Source organism: Balaenoptera ricei, chromosome 16 (assembly GCF_028023285.1).
Source record: "Balaenoptera ricei isolate mBalRic1 chromosome 16, mBalRic1.hap2, whole genome shotgun sequence".
In the NCBI taxonomy this organism is placed as follows: domain Eukaryota; kingdom Metazoa; phylum Chordata; class Mammalia; order Artiodactyla; family Balaenopteridae; genus Balaenoptera; species Balaenoptera ricei.
The window spans coordinates 27,222,203-27,243,997 of record NC_082654.1 but is presented as its reverse complement, the minus strand read 5'-3'; the positions used below and the strand labels follow the sequence as shown (position 1 = coordinate 27,243,997).

At 39.3% G+C, this 21,795-nt stretch overlaps 1 protein-coding gene across 8 annotated transcripts in view; it reads right to left on the bottom strand.

Moving 5' to 3' along the window:
* The window catches only part of ARMH3 (armadillo like helical domain containing 3), a 181,605-nt gene that overhangs the window by 71,894 nt on the left and 87,916 nt on the right, over positions 1-21,795 (bottom strand). For all 8 annotated transcript variants that reach the window (XM_059900248.1, XM_059900245.1, XM_059900252.1 and 5 more), the window contains one exon: positions 14,934-15,009. In XM_059900248.1, coding sequence (XP_059756231.1) covers positions 14,934-15,009 — 76 coding nt within the window. The remainder of the gene's footprint in view (positions 1-14,933; positions 15,010-21,795) is intronic.

Below are 21,795 nucleotides of genomic sequence, written 5' to 3'. Positions count from 1 at the left end.
CAGCAAAGGAAACCATAAACAAGACGAAAAGACAACCCTCAGAATGGGAGAAAATATTTGCAAACAAATCAACGAACAAAGGATTAATCTCCAAAATATATAAACAGCTCATGCAGCTCAATATTAAAGAAACAAACACCCCAATCCAAAAATGGGCAGAAGACCTAAATAGACATTTCTCCAAAGAAGACATACAGACGGCCACGAAGCACATGAAAAGATGCTCAACATCACTAATTATTAGAGAAATGCAAATCAAAACTACAATGAGATATCACCTCACTCCTGTTAGAATGGGCATCATCAGAAAATCTACAAACAACAAATGCTGGAGAGGGTGTGGAGAAAAGGGAACCCTCTTGCACTGTTGGTGGGAATGTAAATTGATACAGCCACTATGGAGAACAATATGGAGGTTCCTTAAAAAACTAAAAATAGAATTACCATATGACCCAGCAATCCCACTACTGGGCATATACCCAGAGAAAACCGTAATTCAAAAAGACACATGCACCCGAATGTTCATTGCAGCACTATTTACAATAGCCAGGTCATGGAAGCAACCTAAATGCCCATCAACAGACGAATGGATAAAGAAGTTGTGGTACATATATACAATGGAATATTACTCAGCCATAAAAAGGAACGAAATTGAGTCATTTGTTGAGACGTGGATGGATCTAGAGACTGTCATACAGAGTGAAGTAAGTCAGAAAGAGAAAAACAAATATCGTATATTAACGCATGTATGTGGAACCTAGAAAAATGGTACAGATGAGCCGGTTTGCAGGGCAGAAGTTGAGACACAGATGTAGAGAATGGACATATGGACACCAAGGGGGGAAAACTGCGGTGGGGTGGGGATGGTGGTGTGCTGAATTGGGCGATTGGGATTGACATGTATACACTGATGTGTATAAAATTGATGCCTAATAAGAACCTGCAGTATAAAAAAACAAACAAAACAACTAATACTAAACTTCCATTGGGTTATTTGTATGGAAATATGTTAATATAAATGTTTCACACATTACATGAAATTTCTAAAAATCTTATATTTGTATTTGTATGGAAATATGTATGGAAATATGTTAATATAAATGTTTCAGACATAAAAAAAAAAAAGTTAATGCTAGGTTTAAAATCTAAGTTAATTTACCACACCATAAAATTATAGGTAGGAGAGCCAATGAATAACCAATGGGACAGGTACAAACCAAAGGCCTTTGCTATGTAAATACATATTTACAGAAACAGAGAATGTTGTGAGACTGTGTACCTAAAGAAAGAGGAGAGAATTTGCTCTCCTGCCACATGGGGGCCATTCACTCACACACCTGGGACCGAGGGCTAGAACATTCTGGAGCAAACTGCCAATCATACATTTCTCCTCCAGCATTCTTAGCAATTTTATCTGCAACTGTCTGCTAAGAAGAAAGCCCTTCCAACTTACCTCAAGACCCTGTACTCTCAATGACCTTAGTCACCAGAAAGCAGCTACTCCATTATCACTAGCTCAGTCACAAAGGCAGTCCCTCAAAGCCACCTCCAAAAGGCTCAAGTAAGTACTTGGCATAATTCATTAAGAAAGTGAAAAATATCAGTGTAATTAACAAGCAAAAAGACTGTCTAAGCATTTGCCAAAACAACATTCAAAATAAGGTCATCAGATCTTATTTGCAAAGCAGAAATAGAGACAGAGGCAGAGAACAAATGTATCGATACCAAGGGGGAAAAGGGTGGGGAGGGAGGAATTGGGAGACTGGGATTGACACATATACATTATTGATACTATATATAAAATAGACAACTGATGGGAACATACTGTATAGCCCAGGGAACTCTACCTAATGCACTGTGGTAACCTAAATGGGAGGGAAATCCAAAAGGGAGGGGATATCTGTATGTGCATGGCTGATTCATTTTGTTGTTCAGTGGAGGCTAACACAACACTGTAAAGCAACCATACTCCAATAAAAATTAATTAATAAATAAAACAGAGTTGGCATTAAAAAACAAAAACAAACAAACAAAAATAAAATAAGGTCATCAGATACATATAAGATCTCTCCCGGGGCTTCCCTGGTGGCACAGTGGTTGAGAATCTGCCTGCCAATGCAGGGAACGCGGGTTCGAGCCCTGGTCTGGGAGGATCCCACATGCCGCGGAGCAACTGGGCCCGTGAGCCACAACTGCTGAGCCTGCGCGTCTGGAGCCTGTGCTACACAACAAGAGAGGCACGTGCACCGCGATGAAGAGTGGCCCCCGCTCACCGCATCTAGAGAAAGCCCTCGCACAGAAACGAAGACCCAACACAGCCAAAAATAAATAAATAAATAAATTTAAAAAAAAAAAAAAAAAAAAAAGATCTCTCCCAACTAACTCACAATTATGAGGTTCCTCAAGCTGGCTGTCACATTCCTATGAAACACTAGCCTTTACAAAGGGTGAGGCCCCACACCTAGAAGGCCTTAACTGATACTCTCAGAGTGTGCACCTGGAACCCACCAAGGAGCTCCTTCTATTTCATATTCCAGTAGCTGGATTCAGGACACAGGGCTGGGCTCAAAGTTGACTCCTTTTCTCCTAGGAGTCATACTCCATAAACAGTCCCTTATCTGAGCCAATAAAAACAGGCCACGATCAGCAGCTCCTACCTTGCTGGGAGAAAATGAGATGTAAAAAATACGGCACAGGACAAGAACTTCTTGCACAAACCAACACTGACTCCAGACATAAAAGAACACACCTAAGAACTCTTTTGTGCACTCCACATCAAAGTACTGTGTCCTTCTCTCAGAAATTATATACCTCCAAAACAACTGTTCACCAATTAGTCCTATTACTTTTGTACCTGTACTCTTAGTTATAAAGCTCAACATGTAGGCAGTAAGAGCCAATGAGCTCTGATTGCTCACATTTTGAGTACAGAAAAAGAAATAGCTGTGGGCTATTAGTTCACCAAACAATACAGCAGGTTCTAGAATGCTGTGTTTAATACCTACATGTGAGAAAATCTCTCACAAAGGAAATGTATCTAAACTCTAAATATAGACTTTTCCCCCACTATCACCTAGTACCTAGCTCCAGATATGAAAAAGTAGACAAAATTAGGGTCCTGTTTCTAATGCATCCTTTCTCAGGAAATATGTGAAATTCTTCCTTTCAGTGTGTTATTTTGGCAAATAAAGTTTACTGAAGTGAGTGTTGCATGTATACATTAAGAGCTACATAAGAGTAATGTTTCTATATCTCACAAATTTATATTATAAATTTGAACAGCTTCTAATTCTGATAAGATGTATATTGGTAAGCCCTAGAGCAACCACTAAAGAAATAGTGAAAAAAGCATTAAAGAAATCAAAGTGCTATATTAGAAAATGTCCACTTCATGCAAAAGAATGCAGTAAAGAAGGTACAGAGGAACAAAAAAGACCTGAGACACATAGAAAACTAGAAATGAAATGGCAGACGTAAGTCCAATTATATCAATAACAACATTAAATATGAATGTAATAAACAATCTGATCAAAAGGCAGAGATTATCAGACTGAATAAAGTGACAAGATCCAATGATATGCCATCTACTAGAGACACAGTTTAAATTCAAAGATACAAATAGAACCAAAAAAAAAAAGATACAAATAGATTGAAAGTAAAAAAAATGAAAAAAAAAGATATGTCATGAAAGAAATAAAAGCAGAGACAATTCAACAATAAAAATTGGAGACTTCAATACCCATTCTTTAATAATGGATAGAACAACTAGGCAGAAGATCAACATGGAAATAGGAGACTTGAACAACACTATAAATCAATTAGTACCCTCAACCATAGCAGAATATACATTTTCCTCAAGTACATATGAAACATTCTCCAGGATATATCATATGCTAGACCATAAAACAAACCTCAATAAATTTAAAATGACAGAAACTATACAACGTATGTTCTCCGACCAAATTTCTTTCTATTGTTGATTTCTAATTTCATTCTATTGTGGTCAGAGAATATACCTTGTATTATTTCTATCATTTAAAACTTATTGAGGTTTGTTTTATGGAAGAGCAAACTAAGCCTAATGTAAGCAGAAGGAAGAAAATTTAAAAAAACAAGAGTGGAAATAATGAAATAGAAAAAAGAAAAACAAAAGAGAAAAATCAATGAAACCAAAAGGTGATTCTTTGAAAAGATCAACAAAATGACAAATTTTTAGCTAGACTAACAAAGAAAAAAGAGGAAATTCAGATTACTAGAATTAGATATAAAGGAGAGAACATTACTACTGACCTTACAGAATAAAAAAAGTAACATTATGAACAACTGTATGCCAATAAACTAGACAACTTAGACAAAATGGACAAATTCCTAGGAAGACACAAATTACCAAAACGGACTCAAGAAGAAACAGACAATCTGAACAGACCTATAAGAAACAAAGAGAATGAATTACAATCTCAAAAAAACTACCTGTGAAAAAAAGCCCAGGCCCTGGTGGCTTCACTGATTAACTGTACCAAAGATTTAAAGAAGAATTAATACTGATCTTTCAAAGTCTTCCAAAAACCAAAAGAGAAGGGACTACTTCCCCAACTCATTCTATGAGGCCAGCATTACCCTGATATCAAAACCAAAGACATCACCCGATAACCGGCAGTTGAGTGAGTGGGTGCATAGGGATCGCTGGGTGGCGGGGACTTGTTGCCAGACCTGATTCTCCTGGTGTGCATTTCTCTGCTCCAGGCCACGGACCATGGATCACGGACCAGGGACCCAGCAACACTTTTTTCTGAACATCCCTGGATGAGGTAAGACTGCTGGGGAGGGGACAGATTCCTCCCTCCCCAATGCACCTCCTGGCCCATGTGGGGATGGTTCCGGGCACCGGAATTAGCTTCCAAGGTTCCAAGGTTCACCGCAGGGTGGCCTCAGCCAGAGTGAGCATGCTGACAAATTTTCACCATCATCTTCGGTTAATATCACAACCTTTGTGCATGCATGAATAAAGTTTCCTTTTTTTTTTTCCCCTCGCTGCAACAAAGGAACATCCATAAGTGAGACGAATACAAGTATGGTAATAAACAAAAACAAACAACTCCCCCAAAAAACCCAAAGACATCACAAGATAACTACAGAGAAATATCTCTTATGAATATGGACACAAAAATTCTTCAGCAAAATATTAGCAATCTGAATCTAGCAACATATAAAAAGAATTATAAACCATAACTAAGTGAGATTTATCCTAGGAATGCAAGATTGGTTGGTTTAACACCTGAAAATCAATTAATGTAATATAACCATATCAATAGAATAAGCAAAAACCACATGATCATCTCAACAGATGCAGAAAAAGTAGTTGACAAAACCCAACACCCTTTCAATGTTAAAAAAAAAAAAAGCAAGAAACTAGAAATAGAAGGGAACTTCCTTAGCCTAATAAAGAGCATCTACCAAAAACAAAAAAAAAAACAAACCACAGCTAACTGTTTTTAATAAAATATTAGAAAGAAAAATTTAAAACACCTATAATCTCTGCAACCAGAGATAAGAGCACATTGGTTAGTTTCCTTTCATATTCTCTTTTTTTTTTTTTTTTTTTTTCCATTTTGGCTGCGCTGCATGGCTTTCAGGATCTTAGATCCCCGACCAGGGATCGAACCCGTGCCCCCTACAGTGGAAGCTCGGAGTCTTAACCAGTGGACCACCAGGGAAATACCCTCATATTCATTTTGAGGACATTCTCTTTTACCACAATGATGACAAGATGACAGACTGCTCACCTGAAAATAATAAAGCCAAAGTTTCATGATCAAACATCTCAAAGGGCTAGAAGTGATGGAAAACATAAACTCTCCATTCAAACTATTTTCCCATCAATGATGCCAAGACGCAGACTAACAGCCTAAGTTTCAGTGTTCCCCTAACGTCAGCCTGAAATAATATCATTCTGTATCTCTGGTCCCTTTTAAGTCCACATGAGGTGGGGCCAAGGGAACTGAGCAAAGTTGAATATGGAAGGTACTCGCTTGTCTAGAATGAAGTCCTGCGCAGATCATCAGAACCGAGGCTGGCAAAACCCCCAGCTATGCACATTCAGGATGGCAATTTTTTTTAAAAGATAATAATGATGAACATTTATATAGCATTGACTATGTGCCAGGCACTATTCTAAGTGCTTTTCATATACTGTCATTTAATCATCTCAACAATGACACAGGTTCCATTATCCTCACTTTACAGATGAGGAAACTCAAGCAAAAAGTAGTTAAATAACTTATTCAAAGTAAGCAGTAGAACTCAGACAACCTAACTCTGGAGTCCCTGCTCTTAAACAAGCAGAAGAATGAGCAAACCTAAAATCCAAAAGGAATGAAGACATGCAGAAAAAAACATGGAGTCTCCATTTCTATACCTTATCAGTTAAGTTCAAAATTCAGCCTGATTCAAATTAAGAAATCAGAGTCGTGGTTATCTCAGAAAGAACAAAGTGGGTGCTGGGAAAACTGGACATCCATATGCAAAAAAAATGAAGTTGGACTCTTACCGTACATCATGTAAAAAACTTCACTCAAAATGGATCAAAGACCTAAACGTAAAAGCTAAAACTACAAAACTCTTCGAGAAACAAAGGGGAAATGCTTCATGACTTGCATTGGCAACGATTTCTTGGATATGACAACAAAAGCACAGACAGCAAAAGAAAAAAATAGGTAAGTTGGACTTCATCAAAACTAAAAACTTCTGGGCTTCCCTGGTAGCGCAGTGGTTGAGAGTCTGCCTGCCAACGCAGGGGACATGGGTTCAAGCCCTGGTCTGGGAAGATCCCACATGCCGCGGAGCAACTAGGCCCATGAGCCACAATTACTGAGCCTACGCATCTGGAGCCTGTGCTCCGCAACAGGAGAGGCCGCAAGAGTGAGAGGCCCGCGCACCGCGATGAGGAGTGGCCCCCACTTGCCGCAGCTGGAGAAAGCCCTCGCACAGAAACGAAGACCCAACACAGCCATAAATAAATTAATTAATTTTTTTTAAAAAATTAAAAACTTCTGTGCATCAAAGGACACTATCAATAGAATGAAAAGGCAACCCATGGAAAGGGAGAAAATATTTGCAAACCATATATCTGACAAGAGATTGATATCCAGAATACATAAAGAATTTCTTTTTTCTTTTTTTTTTTAAATTAATTAATTAATTTATTTATTTATTATTTTTGGCTGTGTTGGGTCTTCGTTTCTGTGCGAGGGCTTTCTCTAGTTGTGGAGAGCGGGGGCCACTCTTCATTGCGGTGTGCGGGCCTCTCACTGTCGGGCCTCTCTTGTTGCAGAGCACAAGCTCCAGACGCGCAGGCTCAGTAGTTGTGGCTCACGGGCCCAGTTGCTCCGCGGCATGTGGGATCTTCCCAGACCAGGGCTCGAACTCGTGTCCCCTGCATTGGCAGGCAGATTCTCAACCACTGCGCCACCAGGGAAGCCCAAGAATTTCTAAAACTCAACAACAACACAACCCAATTTAAAAATCCGCAAAGGACTTGAATAGACATTTCTCCAAGGAAGATACACAAATGGCCAATAAGCACATGAAAAGATACTCAACACCACTAGTTATCAGGGGAATGCAAATCAAAAATCACAACGAGATACACTTCACACCCACAGGAACGGTTATGATTGAGAAGAAATAGAAAATAACAAATGCTGGCAAGGCTATGGAGAAATTCGAACCTTTGTGTTTCACTGATGGGAATGTAAAATGGTGTGGCTGCTTTGGAAAAAGGTATATGATTCCTCAAAATATGAAAAATAGAATTACCATATGATCCAGCAATCCTACTTCTGAGTATATACCCTAAAGAAGTGAAAGCAGGTTCTCAAATATTTCTGCACCCATGTTCACAGCAGCATTATTCATAGTAGTCAAAAGGTGGAGGATGCAAGTGTCCATCAATGGATAAATGGATAAAGAAAATGTAGTGTATATATATACGATGGAAGACTGAATTTGGTCTTTAAAAAAAGGAAGGAAATTCTGATACATGCCATGACATGGAAGAACCTTGCGGATATTAGGCCAAGTAAAAAAGCCAGTCACAAAAGCACAAATAGTGTATAATTCCTCTCATATGAAGTTCCTAGAGTAGACACAGAAAGTAGAATGGTGATTTCCAGGGGTTGGGAAGAGGAGGGAATGAGGAATTATTGTTTAATGAGTACAGAGTTTCAGTTGGAGAAGATGAAGGAGTTCTGGAGATGGCTGGCGGTGACGGTGGTTGCACAACAATGTGAATGTACTTAATGCCACAGAACTGTAGACTTTAAAAATGGTTAAAATGGTAAATTTTATGTCACATATATTTTCCCACAATTTTTTTTTAAAAAGCAAAATGGAGAAAGACCCCAAGGGAATTTCAGGTTGAAGTAAGGAGGGGTTTTATATGCTAAAGTCACAGCAGCCCCAACAAAAAGATTTTAATATTTCATTATAAATATCTGAATCTCCTAAACCAAGACTTCTTTACTACACTGCAGTTCACCAAGCTTAGATACTACCTAATGCAAAACCTCACTTTGCAGCATAAACCAAGTTAGGGCAAAAGAGATGATTAACCACATGGGATTCAGTGTTTGGTTTTTCATTTCTAGCTGTAGTCTTAAGAGATTAGGGAACAGCAACTATTAGAATAATATGTAATGTTCCCAGGCATTGGGGAAATGATATTATAGCAGCCTCATTTTGGTGCTTTGTTTTAATCTGCATAATGCTTTTCATTCTCTGTAATGGGAGATCTGCAGGGTCTGATTAACAGAAGAAAGGTCATTACTGATAAATTCTGAACCCGGGGATAATCTGAGCCTGCCTGCCACTTTAGAGCAGACAACTGGACTAGAAGATTATGTTCGTGTACTCCTTGCTACTCAAGAGCCATCTGCCCAATGCCTCTGCTTCTATCATTAGTCACTTTAGTCCATATTTACTTTTCACTAGACTAAGCTGCATCTTTCAGCTGAAGTGCTTGGCATCAAACCGCTCCCCCTCTCAACTCGTCAGTATCCATTCTGATAACAGAGCTGTGACTAAGAGGCAAATTTTGTAGCCCAAACAGGTGCATGGGCAAAGGGATTTGGGGGGATTTTGCCTGGCTGAGACCTTCCATTCCCTTCCCAACTCTAACTCTGTGGCCATCAACAGTGGCCTTGATTACTGCCTGAGGGTGTTCTGTACCCCCCACCCCGTGACAGTCAGAATTCTATACACAGCCCACTCCAAAGGGTGTTATTCTCAATGAACCCCCGTATCCAGAGGGTGCTGAGAGATTTTCTTGTTCCTTAGAGTCCCCAGCAGAGTGTACATTTAAAGCATTCCTTTTTTTTTTTTTTTGAGGGAGTATTTTTTAGGATGAAGGAAAATAGCTACATAAGCACATAAGCAGAAGGGAGGAGCACACCTCAGCCTCGGAACAAAAAGACCACTGGAGCAGACAGGGGGACAAGAGGCAAACTCACTAGGTGAACAATTAAGAGACTTACAAAGAAATGCACTAAATTCTCATTCCAAACCCCAGGCTTGTCACTAACCCCAGCAGTATCTAAAAAGGCATTCTCAAAGACAAACTAAACTTTAGCTTAATGCATTCCAAATAAAAGGAAAAATTAATATATTAACCATAGAGTAATATCATAGATCAAACTTTATCCACCTTAAGAAAATTACAGATCAGGAGAAAAACCTATTCGCAGTCATTCAGCCACTATTTCTGTGAGCAACAAGAGAAAAGGATTGTGAACTTGGTGCTAATAAAATGCTCATTAAGTGAAAAGCAATAAGATGTTAACCTGAAGAGATTCATTAAGGGCTTCAAATTACTTACCTTGAAAGTTCTTTGGTTAGATGAAGATCAGATTTTAGTCTAACATTTTTCTTTTTCTCTTTTGACTAATTAGGTTAATAGTCAGCAGACATCTTCCCTAAAGTACAGGACCTCACTGGGGTAGCCTGCTAAGTGGTGACAGGAAATATTCAGCATAGAAGTCTCCAAGCAAAACTTCTAAAATGTTTTCCTTCCATCCCTGTGCATAGTCCCTCAGGTTATTTCTCCTTTGGGGATCAGTAGATACGTGAAGGCAGCTGAAGTAATAATTATACCAAGTGGAATTTTAAAGGTGGAGCAATACTATTTTATTTTTCTTGTGGCAAAGCAATGGAACAACCCTCTGATGGGGAGGAACAAACATAGGGCCCTGTATGTTAATGACATCAGGTGTTTCAATAAAAATAGCAGTTTCTAAGCAGCTGCATTTTAAGAATCTCTCTGAAGGATCAAACAGGAAGAGAGGACAAATTGTTTAAACACAAATAACTTTGACAGTTAAAGAACTAGCATGACTAAGCCACGAAAGACAAGTAAAAAGCAAACAGACTGACGAGCAAATTTAGGCCTCCAAGCAAGTAGAAGTACTTTTAATTCTCACTGTCACAATCTAAACTCCAAAAAAAGGAAAGGTCTGCAGCCTTTCTGCTGCTTTTCACTGTTGGTGAGATACTGTTAGGGTTGCCACTGCATGCACTGCGTTCCAGAAGATCCCAAAGACATAACTTGTAGCTGTCATCAACTGGCAAACCAGTCTCGGAGGCCCTCCCAGCTGTTAGGTATCTGAAAATTTCACACACAACCCAATCCCTTGCCGTGATTATCAAAGAACATACATACTACAGGAGAGGTGGCTAAGAGTTTGTTCACTCTGCCTTAGAAATCCTTTCCAGGGGGTTTCCCTGGTGGTCCAGTGGTTAAGATTCTGCACTTCCACTGAAGGGGTTTGATCCCTGGTTGGGGAAGTTCCGCATGCCATGAAGTGCAGCCAAATTTAAAAGGAAGGAAGGAAGGGAGGGAGGAAGGAAGGGAGGGAGGGAGGGAGGAAAGAAAGAAAGGAAGGAAGGAAGGAAGGAAGAAAGGAAGAAAGGAAGAAAGAAAGAAAGAAAGAAAAGAAAATCCTTTCCAGGTGTGAGATCAACAAAGGAAAGAAAGAAATCCTTTCCAGGTGTGGGATCAACAAAGGAAAGAAAGAAATCCTTTCCAGGTGTGGATCAACACAACATTTACAAACAATATAAGTAAATGTTGCATACCATCACAACTTTACTACTAAGCCTTTATACACTCTGTCCTTGATAATCAATTTGGTGGCCAGAAGTTAAATATCCCATAGTATCCCTGGGAGACCCACAGGTCCAATTTTCTGACAGTCTCTTGTTTTCTAAACCACCCAAAGTTAACAGTGTCATGGATGTACAACACAAGGCTCTTAAGAAGCAAAGCTGGGCTTCCCTGGTGGCACAGTGGTTGGGAGTCTGCCTGCCAATGCAGGGGACACGGGTTCAAGCCCTGGTCTGGGAGGATCCCACATGCCGCGGAGCAACTAAGCCTGTGAGCCACAACTACAGAGCCTGCGCGTCTGGAGCCTGTGCTCCGCAACGGGAGAGGCCGCGACAGTGAGAGGCCCGCGCACCGCGATGAAGAGTGGCCCCCGCTCGCCACAACTGGAGAAAGCCCTCGCACAGAAACGAAGACCCAACACAGCCAAAAATAAATAAATAAATTAATTAATTAAAAAAAAAAAAAAGAAGAAGAAGCAAAGCTACAACTTTGTAGCTTTGGAGCATAAGGAGCATAAGGCAGCACTCATTACCATCAGCTCAGTGGAATGCTGACTTCTTAGGCGTACCACTTATTTGCCCTCAGCTCGGAGAAAAGAATACTCCTTGGAACACCCTTATTCAAAGCAACACAGCCTACCTACAAAGAAAAGCAAAACATCTTTCACGGGTAACATTTTAACATTTATAGAAGGGATAAATGAAGACACACTTAGGAAACATTCTAAGGAAGGCTCAGAATGCTAAACCAGAAAAATGGTATGGCAATTCCTCAAAATATTAAACATAAGATTACCATACAATCCATCAATTCCACTTCTGGGTATATTCGCAAAAGAAGTGAAAGCAGGAACTGAACAGATATTTGTACACCCATGTACAAATAACCAAAACTACAACAACCAAAAGGTGGAAGCAATCCACTTGGGGTTTCATCAGTGATGAATGGATAAACAAAATGTGGCATATACATAAAATGGAATATTAGGGCTTCCCTGGTGGCGCAGTGGTTAAGACTCCGCCTGTCAATGCAGGAGACACGGGTTCGAGCCCTGGTCCGGGAAGCATGCCGTGGAGCAACTAAGCCCGCGCGCCACAACTACTGAGCCCGTGTGCCACAACTACTGAAGCCCGCACGCCTAGAGCCCGTGCTCCGCAACAAGAGAAGCCACCACAATGAGAAGCCCACGCACCGCAACAAAGAGTAGCCCCCGCTCGCCGCAACTAGAGAAAGCCCACGTGCAGCAACAAAGACCCAATGCAGCCATAAATGAATGAATGAATGAATGAATGAATAAATAAACAGGAATATTATTCAGCCTAAAAAGGAAGGAAATTCTGACACATGCTACAACAGGGATGAACCGTACAGACATTACGCTAAATGAAATGACCAGTATTTTATAGTTCATGAAATACTTTAACATACGTTACATTATATGTAATTCTCACAACCACTTCCCTGTAAAACAATTGATATCATCATGACCTCCATTTTATAGATAGTGGAAAGAGGTACAGAGATGCTAAATAACTTGCTCAAGATCATATATTAAGTGGTAGAGACAAAAATTAAAAACCCAGTTTCTCTAACTCAAATTTCCATGCCCATGTCCCTTTCAATACATCATACTGAGTTTTCTGTGTACCTCCATAGTAGCCTTTGATGTAACACTATAGAAGGAGGTGTTACTATATAAAAGAAAGAGCCCTGGACTTGGGAATTAGAAGACCTATGATTAATTCTCCGCTTTGCCACACAACAATTGTGGGACTTTCTGCAATTCAAATATCCTTAAGACTCAGTTTCCTCATTGGTAAAAAGTATATTTTTTAAAAGTTTATAATACATGCTATAGAGTTTGACGACTGAAGAAGATAGCAGTTTAAGAAGGAGCAGCAACAAGTTTAGCACTTATTAAGTGAAAATAAATGTTAAAAAGGAAAAAAGTAAACTTTTGCAGGCTCAGCATCACCAGTATTTCCCCCTGATCTGGCTTGAGGGTGATAAGTGATATTCTAACACATCCTTCCAGTAATCTCTTGAAAAAACTGACTGGATCGTTGATACTTTTTACATATACTCCAAGTCTAATTCATTAGCAACAGTGAGGATGATATAATTACTCTCTGCAGCAAGTTCATCAAAGAAGTTTGAGGAATGAAAATGGAGGTATAGGTAGGCCTGATAGAGACCTACAAAGAGAAGGAAGAGGTCATGGTTATCTGCTCAAAGCTCAGGCCAGTCATTTCTGGGCTATTCAGAAAAAGGACAGGCCAATAGCTTAAATCAGCTGTTTGATGGCCCTTGGGAAGAATGACAGCAGCCAAGCCAGAAGCCACTGAAAGGAAAAGCAACAAAGTAGGAGATAAAGCAAGCATAAAGGATTGTGATCAAGGGAACAGGCCCCAGATGAAAAGGAACTGCCTGGAAAGCCTAAGTAAATACATGAATAAATAAACACAACATAAAATTATACCCATATGCACTTCATACTGTAGCCCGGAATCTGGTGTTTCTTTCAAACACTCACATTTGTCATATTGCCCTTGGGTCACAAAGGGATATTTGGGAGAAAGCAGTTTGTAATTCCTGAATCCTACAGAAAATCACATTTATCATAAGGCCTTACTATAGTATCTGGCTTATTTGCTCGATGCAGTTATGTATTTAGTTGTGAGATTTATAAAACCGTGTTTACTACAAAATGTCTCTGGGGTCAGGTAAGGCAGATCAACCTTCAATACCTTCAATACAATCTTGTTAGCACATCTCACCCCCATGCTCCCTCATCCCAGCCCTCCCAACACACACATTTCACACTTTTTCTTTTGTTCCCAGATTTGCCAAACATTAGTAAATCACTGCAGGGACAGGACATTTTACCTTAAAAAAAAAAACCAAAAGGGCAAGAAAAGAAAGATATAGGAACAAACACAATCCCAGCTCTGTCACAAATTAGAATCTATACCAAGTTGTAAATGTGCATTACTATTACTGGAAATGTCTGGCAAGGCTTACATCTGGAGCTAAATCAAGTTTCCCCATCTGTTGGGTTTGCCTCTTCTACTCAATGTTAATTTTTCAATTGTTTGCAAGAGCAATATAATAACTGTTGAGAAAATGAAAAATGATAGGCACAAAGGGAGCAAGGAATGTAAGAAAAGCCAGCTTTAGGTTTCATAATACTGAAGGCACATTCTCTCCATTTACAAACAGCTCACTCCTGTGAGTGTGTGCTATTTCCTCAAAACCCTAAACCAACTCCATGTCTGACTCAATTTTATCCAATACATACAGCACTCTATAATTGCCTTGCTGTTTCATAAGAAACCTAAAATGACTTAGCCCCATGAGCTCCATTTGGCTCTGTTTACCACAAATAGAAATAGCCACGTAAAGCAAAACGTCAAAGTTCCAGATCCCCATGAGTCATTCATTCAACTCTTGGAGAATGACAGAAAAAATTGCCACAGAACAGCTTTCAGATGACCTATACACAGAAAACACTTTGGCAACAAAGATGCTGAAAAGGGCTTCCAACCATCTCTTGGTAAGAAAATTCAGAGAAGAGCAAACACTGTGAGCTATTTCAATATGACAAAATGAAAGTCACATGCATTCCTGCTTTTCTTGATCAAATATGACAATTTCTTCCACTCCTACAGACATCAGGGCTTAAAATAGTGGTGCTGTTCAACACACTCCACTTAGAAAGGTACAATAAACCTCAGGATGAGCCAAGGAACTCTGAAAGAGATAAACCCTCATTCCTCACCTGATATTAACCAACGCGTGGGTCACCTTGCTAGCTGCTTCTTTCCACTGGCCTGCATTCGTAGAAAGCCTCAGGACTGTAAAAAAGGAAAGAACAAAGATGTGTCAGACCCCTGGTATAAAACACAAATATGAGGAATGAAGACACATCGCAGAATATCACTATTAGAATAACCAAACGGAGCCTGTGCCAATCTTCTTTTTAAGACATCTTCATCTAGGGAAAAAACATAAGGGCTTATTCTCAACTATCTTTACCGCAAACTTTTTCCTCTTTTTTTCACTTTCTATCAAAATATTCTACTCCTCCTCTGCCTTGGGTTCCCCTCTCTCCACTCCCTGCTAACAGGTTTCCATACTTAGTTTTTGCATTCATTTAAAATCTACACTGGGGTGGTGATGGGTCACCTGATTGCCACATTTATCATTTCCCTCATGGCTGGGGCTGATTTAGTGGAACTGGCCAGCTGAGTAAGTGCCCCCTCCTGCTCCACATACAGTGTGTATTTCTCCTGAAGGTCTAAGCTGGGCCAAACAGGACAAATAACCTTGCAAGATAGAAGACGGTCATGTTTCAATCAAGGAGTAACCTGTTTTAGCTCCTCTGACTTAACTGTGTGACCTGCAACATGAATCAACAGGAATATTCTTCCCTTCTCTGACCAATGTCTCTTTTCCACCCTTACTCACAGGAGAAGGAATGATGGAAATACAGATCATCATATCCTCTATCAGCTATGAGCTTTATGGTCACACATTCCAGTACCTACACTATTTTAGAAAAGAGACAAACCAGCACAAGTGCTCCTTGAAAGAGCAAGCATATGGTGGGCACTCCAAGCATATGTTTTTAACAAATGAATAACTAATATGAGCTAAACATGTAGAGAGTTTACTATGTGTCAGAAATTGGACAGAGGTTATATGCAATACAGCATACGTATGAGACTCAGAGGAGACAAATAATTAATTGATCAAGTTCATTCACAGAGTTGTAGGTAATGCAGCTAGAATTTAAACCTGGAGGGAATGGTTCTACAGCCTGTACTTACACAGTGAGTGGTTAAGAGTGTGAACTCTGAAGCCAACTGTCGGAGTCCCAGTCCAGCCCCTGCCACTTACTAGAGAATAATACCAATACTTACATGAAAGGATAATCACGAAAATCAAATAGTTACAGATAAAGCCTTAGATCAGTGCATGGCACATAGTAAATGTTATATAAGTATTAGCTATTATGAATTTAAATAGACTTGTCTCCCAAACAAATAAAAGAATGTACCTGAGACTTTCTCAAAGGTTGGAAGTCAGAGCCTAAGTAACATTAAGAAATGTGTAATCAATCTGCATAGGAACTTTACATCAGAGTACCATCACTACCTACTCCTGACCAGTATTCCTCTAGCAAGAAGAGTAGTAGCAGCAGTTCTACTAGAGGGACGGCCTATAACTGTAATAGGGAAAGAAAGTTCATCTGGCTGCTCTGCATCTATTCTAGCAATACTTCATTTTTATAAATTCATGCAACTTTATGAAAGAGAACATGGAAGCCTTAATAAAACATTATCAGAGTGCTGCTTTTCTAATTTACAAGATTTAGTGAAGGGGAACTTGGTATAGTTTCAAGTTAGCACTCTACAGTCTGAACTCAGGTTTCACCCAGTGTTTGTGCAAATTTATTCACGTAATGAACAAAATTGTTTCAAGCAGGTCAGATGTATTTTTTTCAACTCAATTGCAAAAACTGTTTAGATGCATCTGTTTTTCACTAGACCCTCCACTAAATCATAAATTCTCTGATGGTGAGGACCTAACACTTATGGAATTGAGCTGAATTTTACTCTCCTTACCTCAGAGAGGTATTTAACTCTGTCCCTGTATTATTTCTCTATTAACATCCTCTCAGTTCTGTTCTTAGTGAACAAGCACCCAGATAACCTCATCACTGCATTTCCCTTGGAAATGCCATAGGCTTTTACATTCTTTTCTAAGTTACCAAATTTAAACACAAAATTATCTCAAAATGCCCTAAATGCCTCAAGCTAAGGTTACCATTTATGTAGTAAATTATGGTACACAAAAATAGCATGCTATGTGGCCATTAAAGAAAGAGAGTTAAGTAATAGCAAAAACTGGAAACCGTAATTTCCGTGAAAAGAAGGAAAGGTTAAATAAACTACATCCATACTATGCAAAAAAAAGAGAGAGGGGCTTCCCTGGTGGCACAGTGGTTGAGAATCTGCCTGCCAATGCAGGGGACACGGGTTTGAGCCCTGGTCTGGGAAGATCCCACATGCCGCGGAGCAACTGGGCCCATGAGCCACAACTACTGAGCCTGCGCATCTGGAGCCTGTGCTCTGCAACAAGAGAGGCCGCAATAGAGGCCCGCGCACCGCGATGAAGAGTGGCCCCCGCTTGCCGCAACTAGAGAAAGCCCTCGCACAGAAACAAAGACCCAACATAGCCAAAAATAAATAAATAAATTTATTTTTTTTTTAAATTAAAAAAAAAAAGAGAGAGAGGGAGAGAGAGAAAGAGACCTAAGAAAACGACAAAAAAATAGGAAAATGTTCTGACAGTTTAAAAAAACACGAGATAGGAAAACATGATTACAACTATGTAAAGCTAGGCATACAAGTAGACTAATATACAACTATGAAAACAGTGGTCATACTAGAAAGGAGAGATTGTAAAATTTTTTTTACCTTGCTTTTTCTTTTCTAATTATCTTTTTTTTTTTTTTTAATGGAAAAAACAGCTCAAAATATGGTATCATTTATGGTTCAGGGCAGCTTGTGTCGAGGTCCTTCCTATTCAGTGGATATCACTGCAATAAATTAATGCCATAGGAATATTAAATGTGTGCCTTTATCAAAAAAGTCTCAGTGAGCCTTCCTCTTCTAGCCATGATGGAGTATCAAGACATAATTAACCTTCCTACCTTAAACAATAGAAAACTGAACAAAATATATGAAACAAGAGTTTTCAGACACTGGACAACAGGTATACAGAACTGTGATCCCTGAAGAAGGAAAACAAACAAAGTGAACCCTACGATTATCCCAGCTTACTATGTGAAAAAGTTTCTAGCCTACAGAGCAGGGAGGAGGAACTTAAACAGAATCCAGAAGTCATGCCAAGCCAAAGACATAGAGATGAGCAACTGGACAGGCCAAGGCACCTAGAATTTGTGGGGTAGAGTACTGTAGAGGAGGGAGTTTGACAGGGAACTATGGAAGTTTGTAGAGGGGTCCTCTTACAACTTTTGCTGAGCACCAATCTTCACACAGGGAAGAGGAAACTACCCAAAGCTGGCGGTGAAGAACCACTGGAAAAGAGAAGAAATTGTGGAGTTCATGGAAGCCTCCACAAATAAAATAATTTGCGTTTCTACCAGCAAGAGTGGAAAAACCTACTAATACATGGCTTATCAGGTAGAGTCTGCAGATGGGTACTGCATTAGTAATGGGGCCAAATTAGCCCATAATAAAAGTTGCTCTCTACCTGCCCTAACAACCCTTAAAAGCAAACCCTAAAAGGATGAAACTGATTCCACACAACATAATGACATTCCAGAACAAAGTCCAACACTATATAAAGAAACATAAGAAAATCAAGCACTTAAAACATTAACATTACAATGTTATAAATCCAATTTAAAAATTACCAGCATTCAAAGAAGTAGAAAAAAATATGACCCATAAGCAGGAGAAAAATCAGTCAATAGAAACAGATCTAGACATGAAGAGAGATGATGGAATTAGCAGAAAAGGACATTAAAACAGCTATTGTAAATATGCTCCATATGCTCAGGAAGATTGAGGAAAATATAAACATGATGAGGAAAGAAATGAACATATTAAAAAAAAGAAGTCTAAATAGAACTTCTAGGGAAGAAAATGCTTTATGAAACAAAAAAATACACTAGGATGAAATGAACTGAGATTAATGAGATTAACAGCATATTTTAAAAAATACAGAAGAAAAGATCAGTGAATTTGAAGACTGAGGAATAGAAACTATCTAAAATGAAAGACAGGGACTTCCCTGGTGGCACAGTGGTTAAGAATCCACCTGCCAATGCAGGGGACACAGGTTCAAGCCCTGGTCCAGGAAGATCCCACATGCTGTGGAGGAACTAAGCCCGCGAGCCACAACTACTGAGCCCGCATGCCACAACTACTGAAGCCCATGCACCTAGAGCCCGTGTTCTGCAACAAGAGAAGCCACCACAATGAGACGCCCGCACACCACAACGAAGAGTAGCCCCTGCTCACCACAACTAGAGAAAGCCCGCGCAAAGACCCAACGAAGACCCAGTGCAGCCAAAAATAAATAGTATAAATAAATAAAATAAAATGAAAGAGAAAAGACCAAAAAAAAATGGAAAGAAAGGAAAAAATACCCACAGAGCTTTAGTGACCTATGGGACACTGTCAAGAGGTCTAATATATATATAATTGAAGTTCCAAAACAAGAAAAGAGGAGAGGGGACAGAAAAATATTTGAAGAAATTAACAGCCAAAACTTTTCCACATTTGATGAAAACTAGAAATCCACAGATCCAAGAAGCTTAAGAGACTCCAGGAAAAATAAAGAAAACCATGTTAAGGCACATGATAAACTACTGAAAATCAGCAATAAAGAGAAAATGTTAAAAGCATGCAGAGAAAAAAGATATATACAGAGAAATGAAGCTAAGAATGACAGTAGACTTCTCATCAGGAACTATGCAAGCCAGAAAACAACAAAATGACATTTTTTTTAAGTATTGAAAGAAAAATTCTATATTCAGCAAAAATGTCTTTAAAAACTGAAGGTGAGACTCCACTTCCAGTGTGGCACAGTAAGCCTACTTCAGCCTCTCCTGCTGATTACAGTTAAAAATCCTGTATAAAATATAAAAAGTACAACCTGAGGGCTCTGAAAATTAAACAAAAGCAGACAGATTATAGAGGGGAGTCAAAACTTGGAGAAACACCCACAGAAGTGCGTTTCCAGGGTTTCTTTTTTCCTATTTTTCTCTTGCAGGTTTGCCTCAAGATCCAGACAATCACAGAGATGCATGATAGAGGAGTTGCGTGGATGGCTAAAACTTGAATAGAAACCTCATCTTTCTGTAGACAGAAACCAGGAAAAGGGGCTTCTGCTGCCCAGAGAACCTAGAGGGAATCCTGGACAGACCAGGAGAAAGTGTTCCTCTAATTCCACATATGAAAGTTAGGCTCATGGGAGCTGACCAAGCATGGAACAAATAGAAAGCAGCAAAGCAAACCCTTTAAAAACTAAACTGCTATTTGAACTACAGTCCAGTCTCCCGAGTGGTGAGTATGTGGACCAGATCCAAAGTAGCACAGAAAGGGCTTTGAAAACTGAACTGATATTGGAACCACTACCTACAGAAAGTGAGAAAGAACCTGTGGTCTAACTGGATTGATTGCCTACTAATACCAAAAAAAAAAAACAACCCTCCAGATTATAACTGAACCCTGAGTCTACACAACATAAGAAAAATGTCCAGGATGTAATCCAAAATTACTAAACTTATAAGGAACCAGGACATACAAAGAACCAGGATATACAATAAAACAAGAAAATGTGGCAAATTCTCAAGAGAAAAGACAAACAGACGCCTGATGTGACACAGATGTTAAAATTATCAAAGAGTTTTAGAGCAACTATTACAAATATGCTCCATAAGAAAAAGGCAAACATTCCTGAATGAATGGAAAGGTAGAACTTCTCAGGAGAGAAATTGAAACTATAAAAAGGAACCAATTAAAACATTTAGAAGTAAAACATATATTATGTAAAATAAAAAATTCTCTAGATGGACTTAATAGCAGAATGGATTGACACAGGAATCAGTAAACCTAAAGACAGAACAATAGAAATTATTAAACATGAAGAACAGGAAAAAACGGGGGGAAAAACAGGGCCTCAGAGACCTGTGTAACAATATCAGAAAGTCTAACATTTGTGTTATTGTAGTCCAAGAAGAAAGGGAGAGAGAAATTAAAGGCAGAAAACAATTTGCAAAAAAGAATGGCTGGGGCTTCCCTGGTGGCACAGTGGTTAAGAATCCGCCTGCCAATGCAGGGGACACGGGTTCAAGCCCTGGTCCGGGAAGATCCCACATGCTGCAGAGTAACTAAGCCCATGCGCCACAACTACTGAGCCTGCGCTCTAGAGGCCGTGAGCCATAACTACTGAACCCACGGGCCACAATTACTGAAGCCTGCGCACCTAGAGCCCATGCTCCACAACAAGAGAAGCCAACACAATGAGAAGCCCGCGCACTGCAACAAAGAGTAGCCCCCACTTGCCACAACTAGAGAAAGCCTGCACTCAGCAACAAAGACCCAATGCAGCCAAAAATAAATAAATAAATAAATAAATAAAAATTTTAAAAAAAGAATGGCTGAAAACTCCCAAATTTGGTGAGATTCAAGATCCTCAGCAAACCCCAAACAGGATAAAAACAAAGAAAAACCAGGCCAAAACATTTCATAATCAAACTTCTGAAAGCCAAAGATAAGGAAAAGTAATTTAAAAGAAGCGGGAGAAAAACAACATATTACAAACAAGGGAACATGATTCAAATGAACACAGATTTATTATCAGAAACCATACAGGCCAAAAAAAGGGGAATAACATCTTCAAAGTACTTAAAGGTAAGAACTATAACTCAATATCCTGTATCCAGCAAAAATACCCTTCAGGAATGAAAGAAAACAACAAAAAAAAATCTTGTCACCAGAAGCCCAAAAAAATGCTACAGAAAATTCTTAAGACTGTGAGAAATGATATCAGAAAGGAATTTGGATCTTCAGGAATAAAAAGAGCAACAGAAATGGAAAACA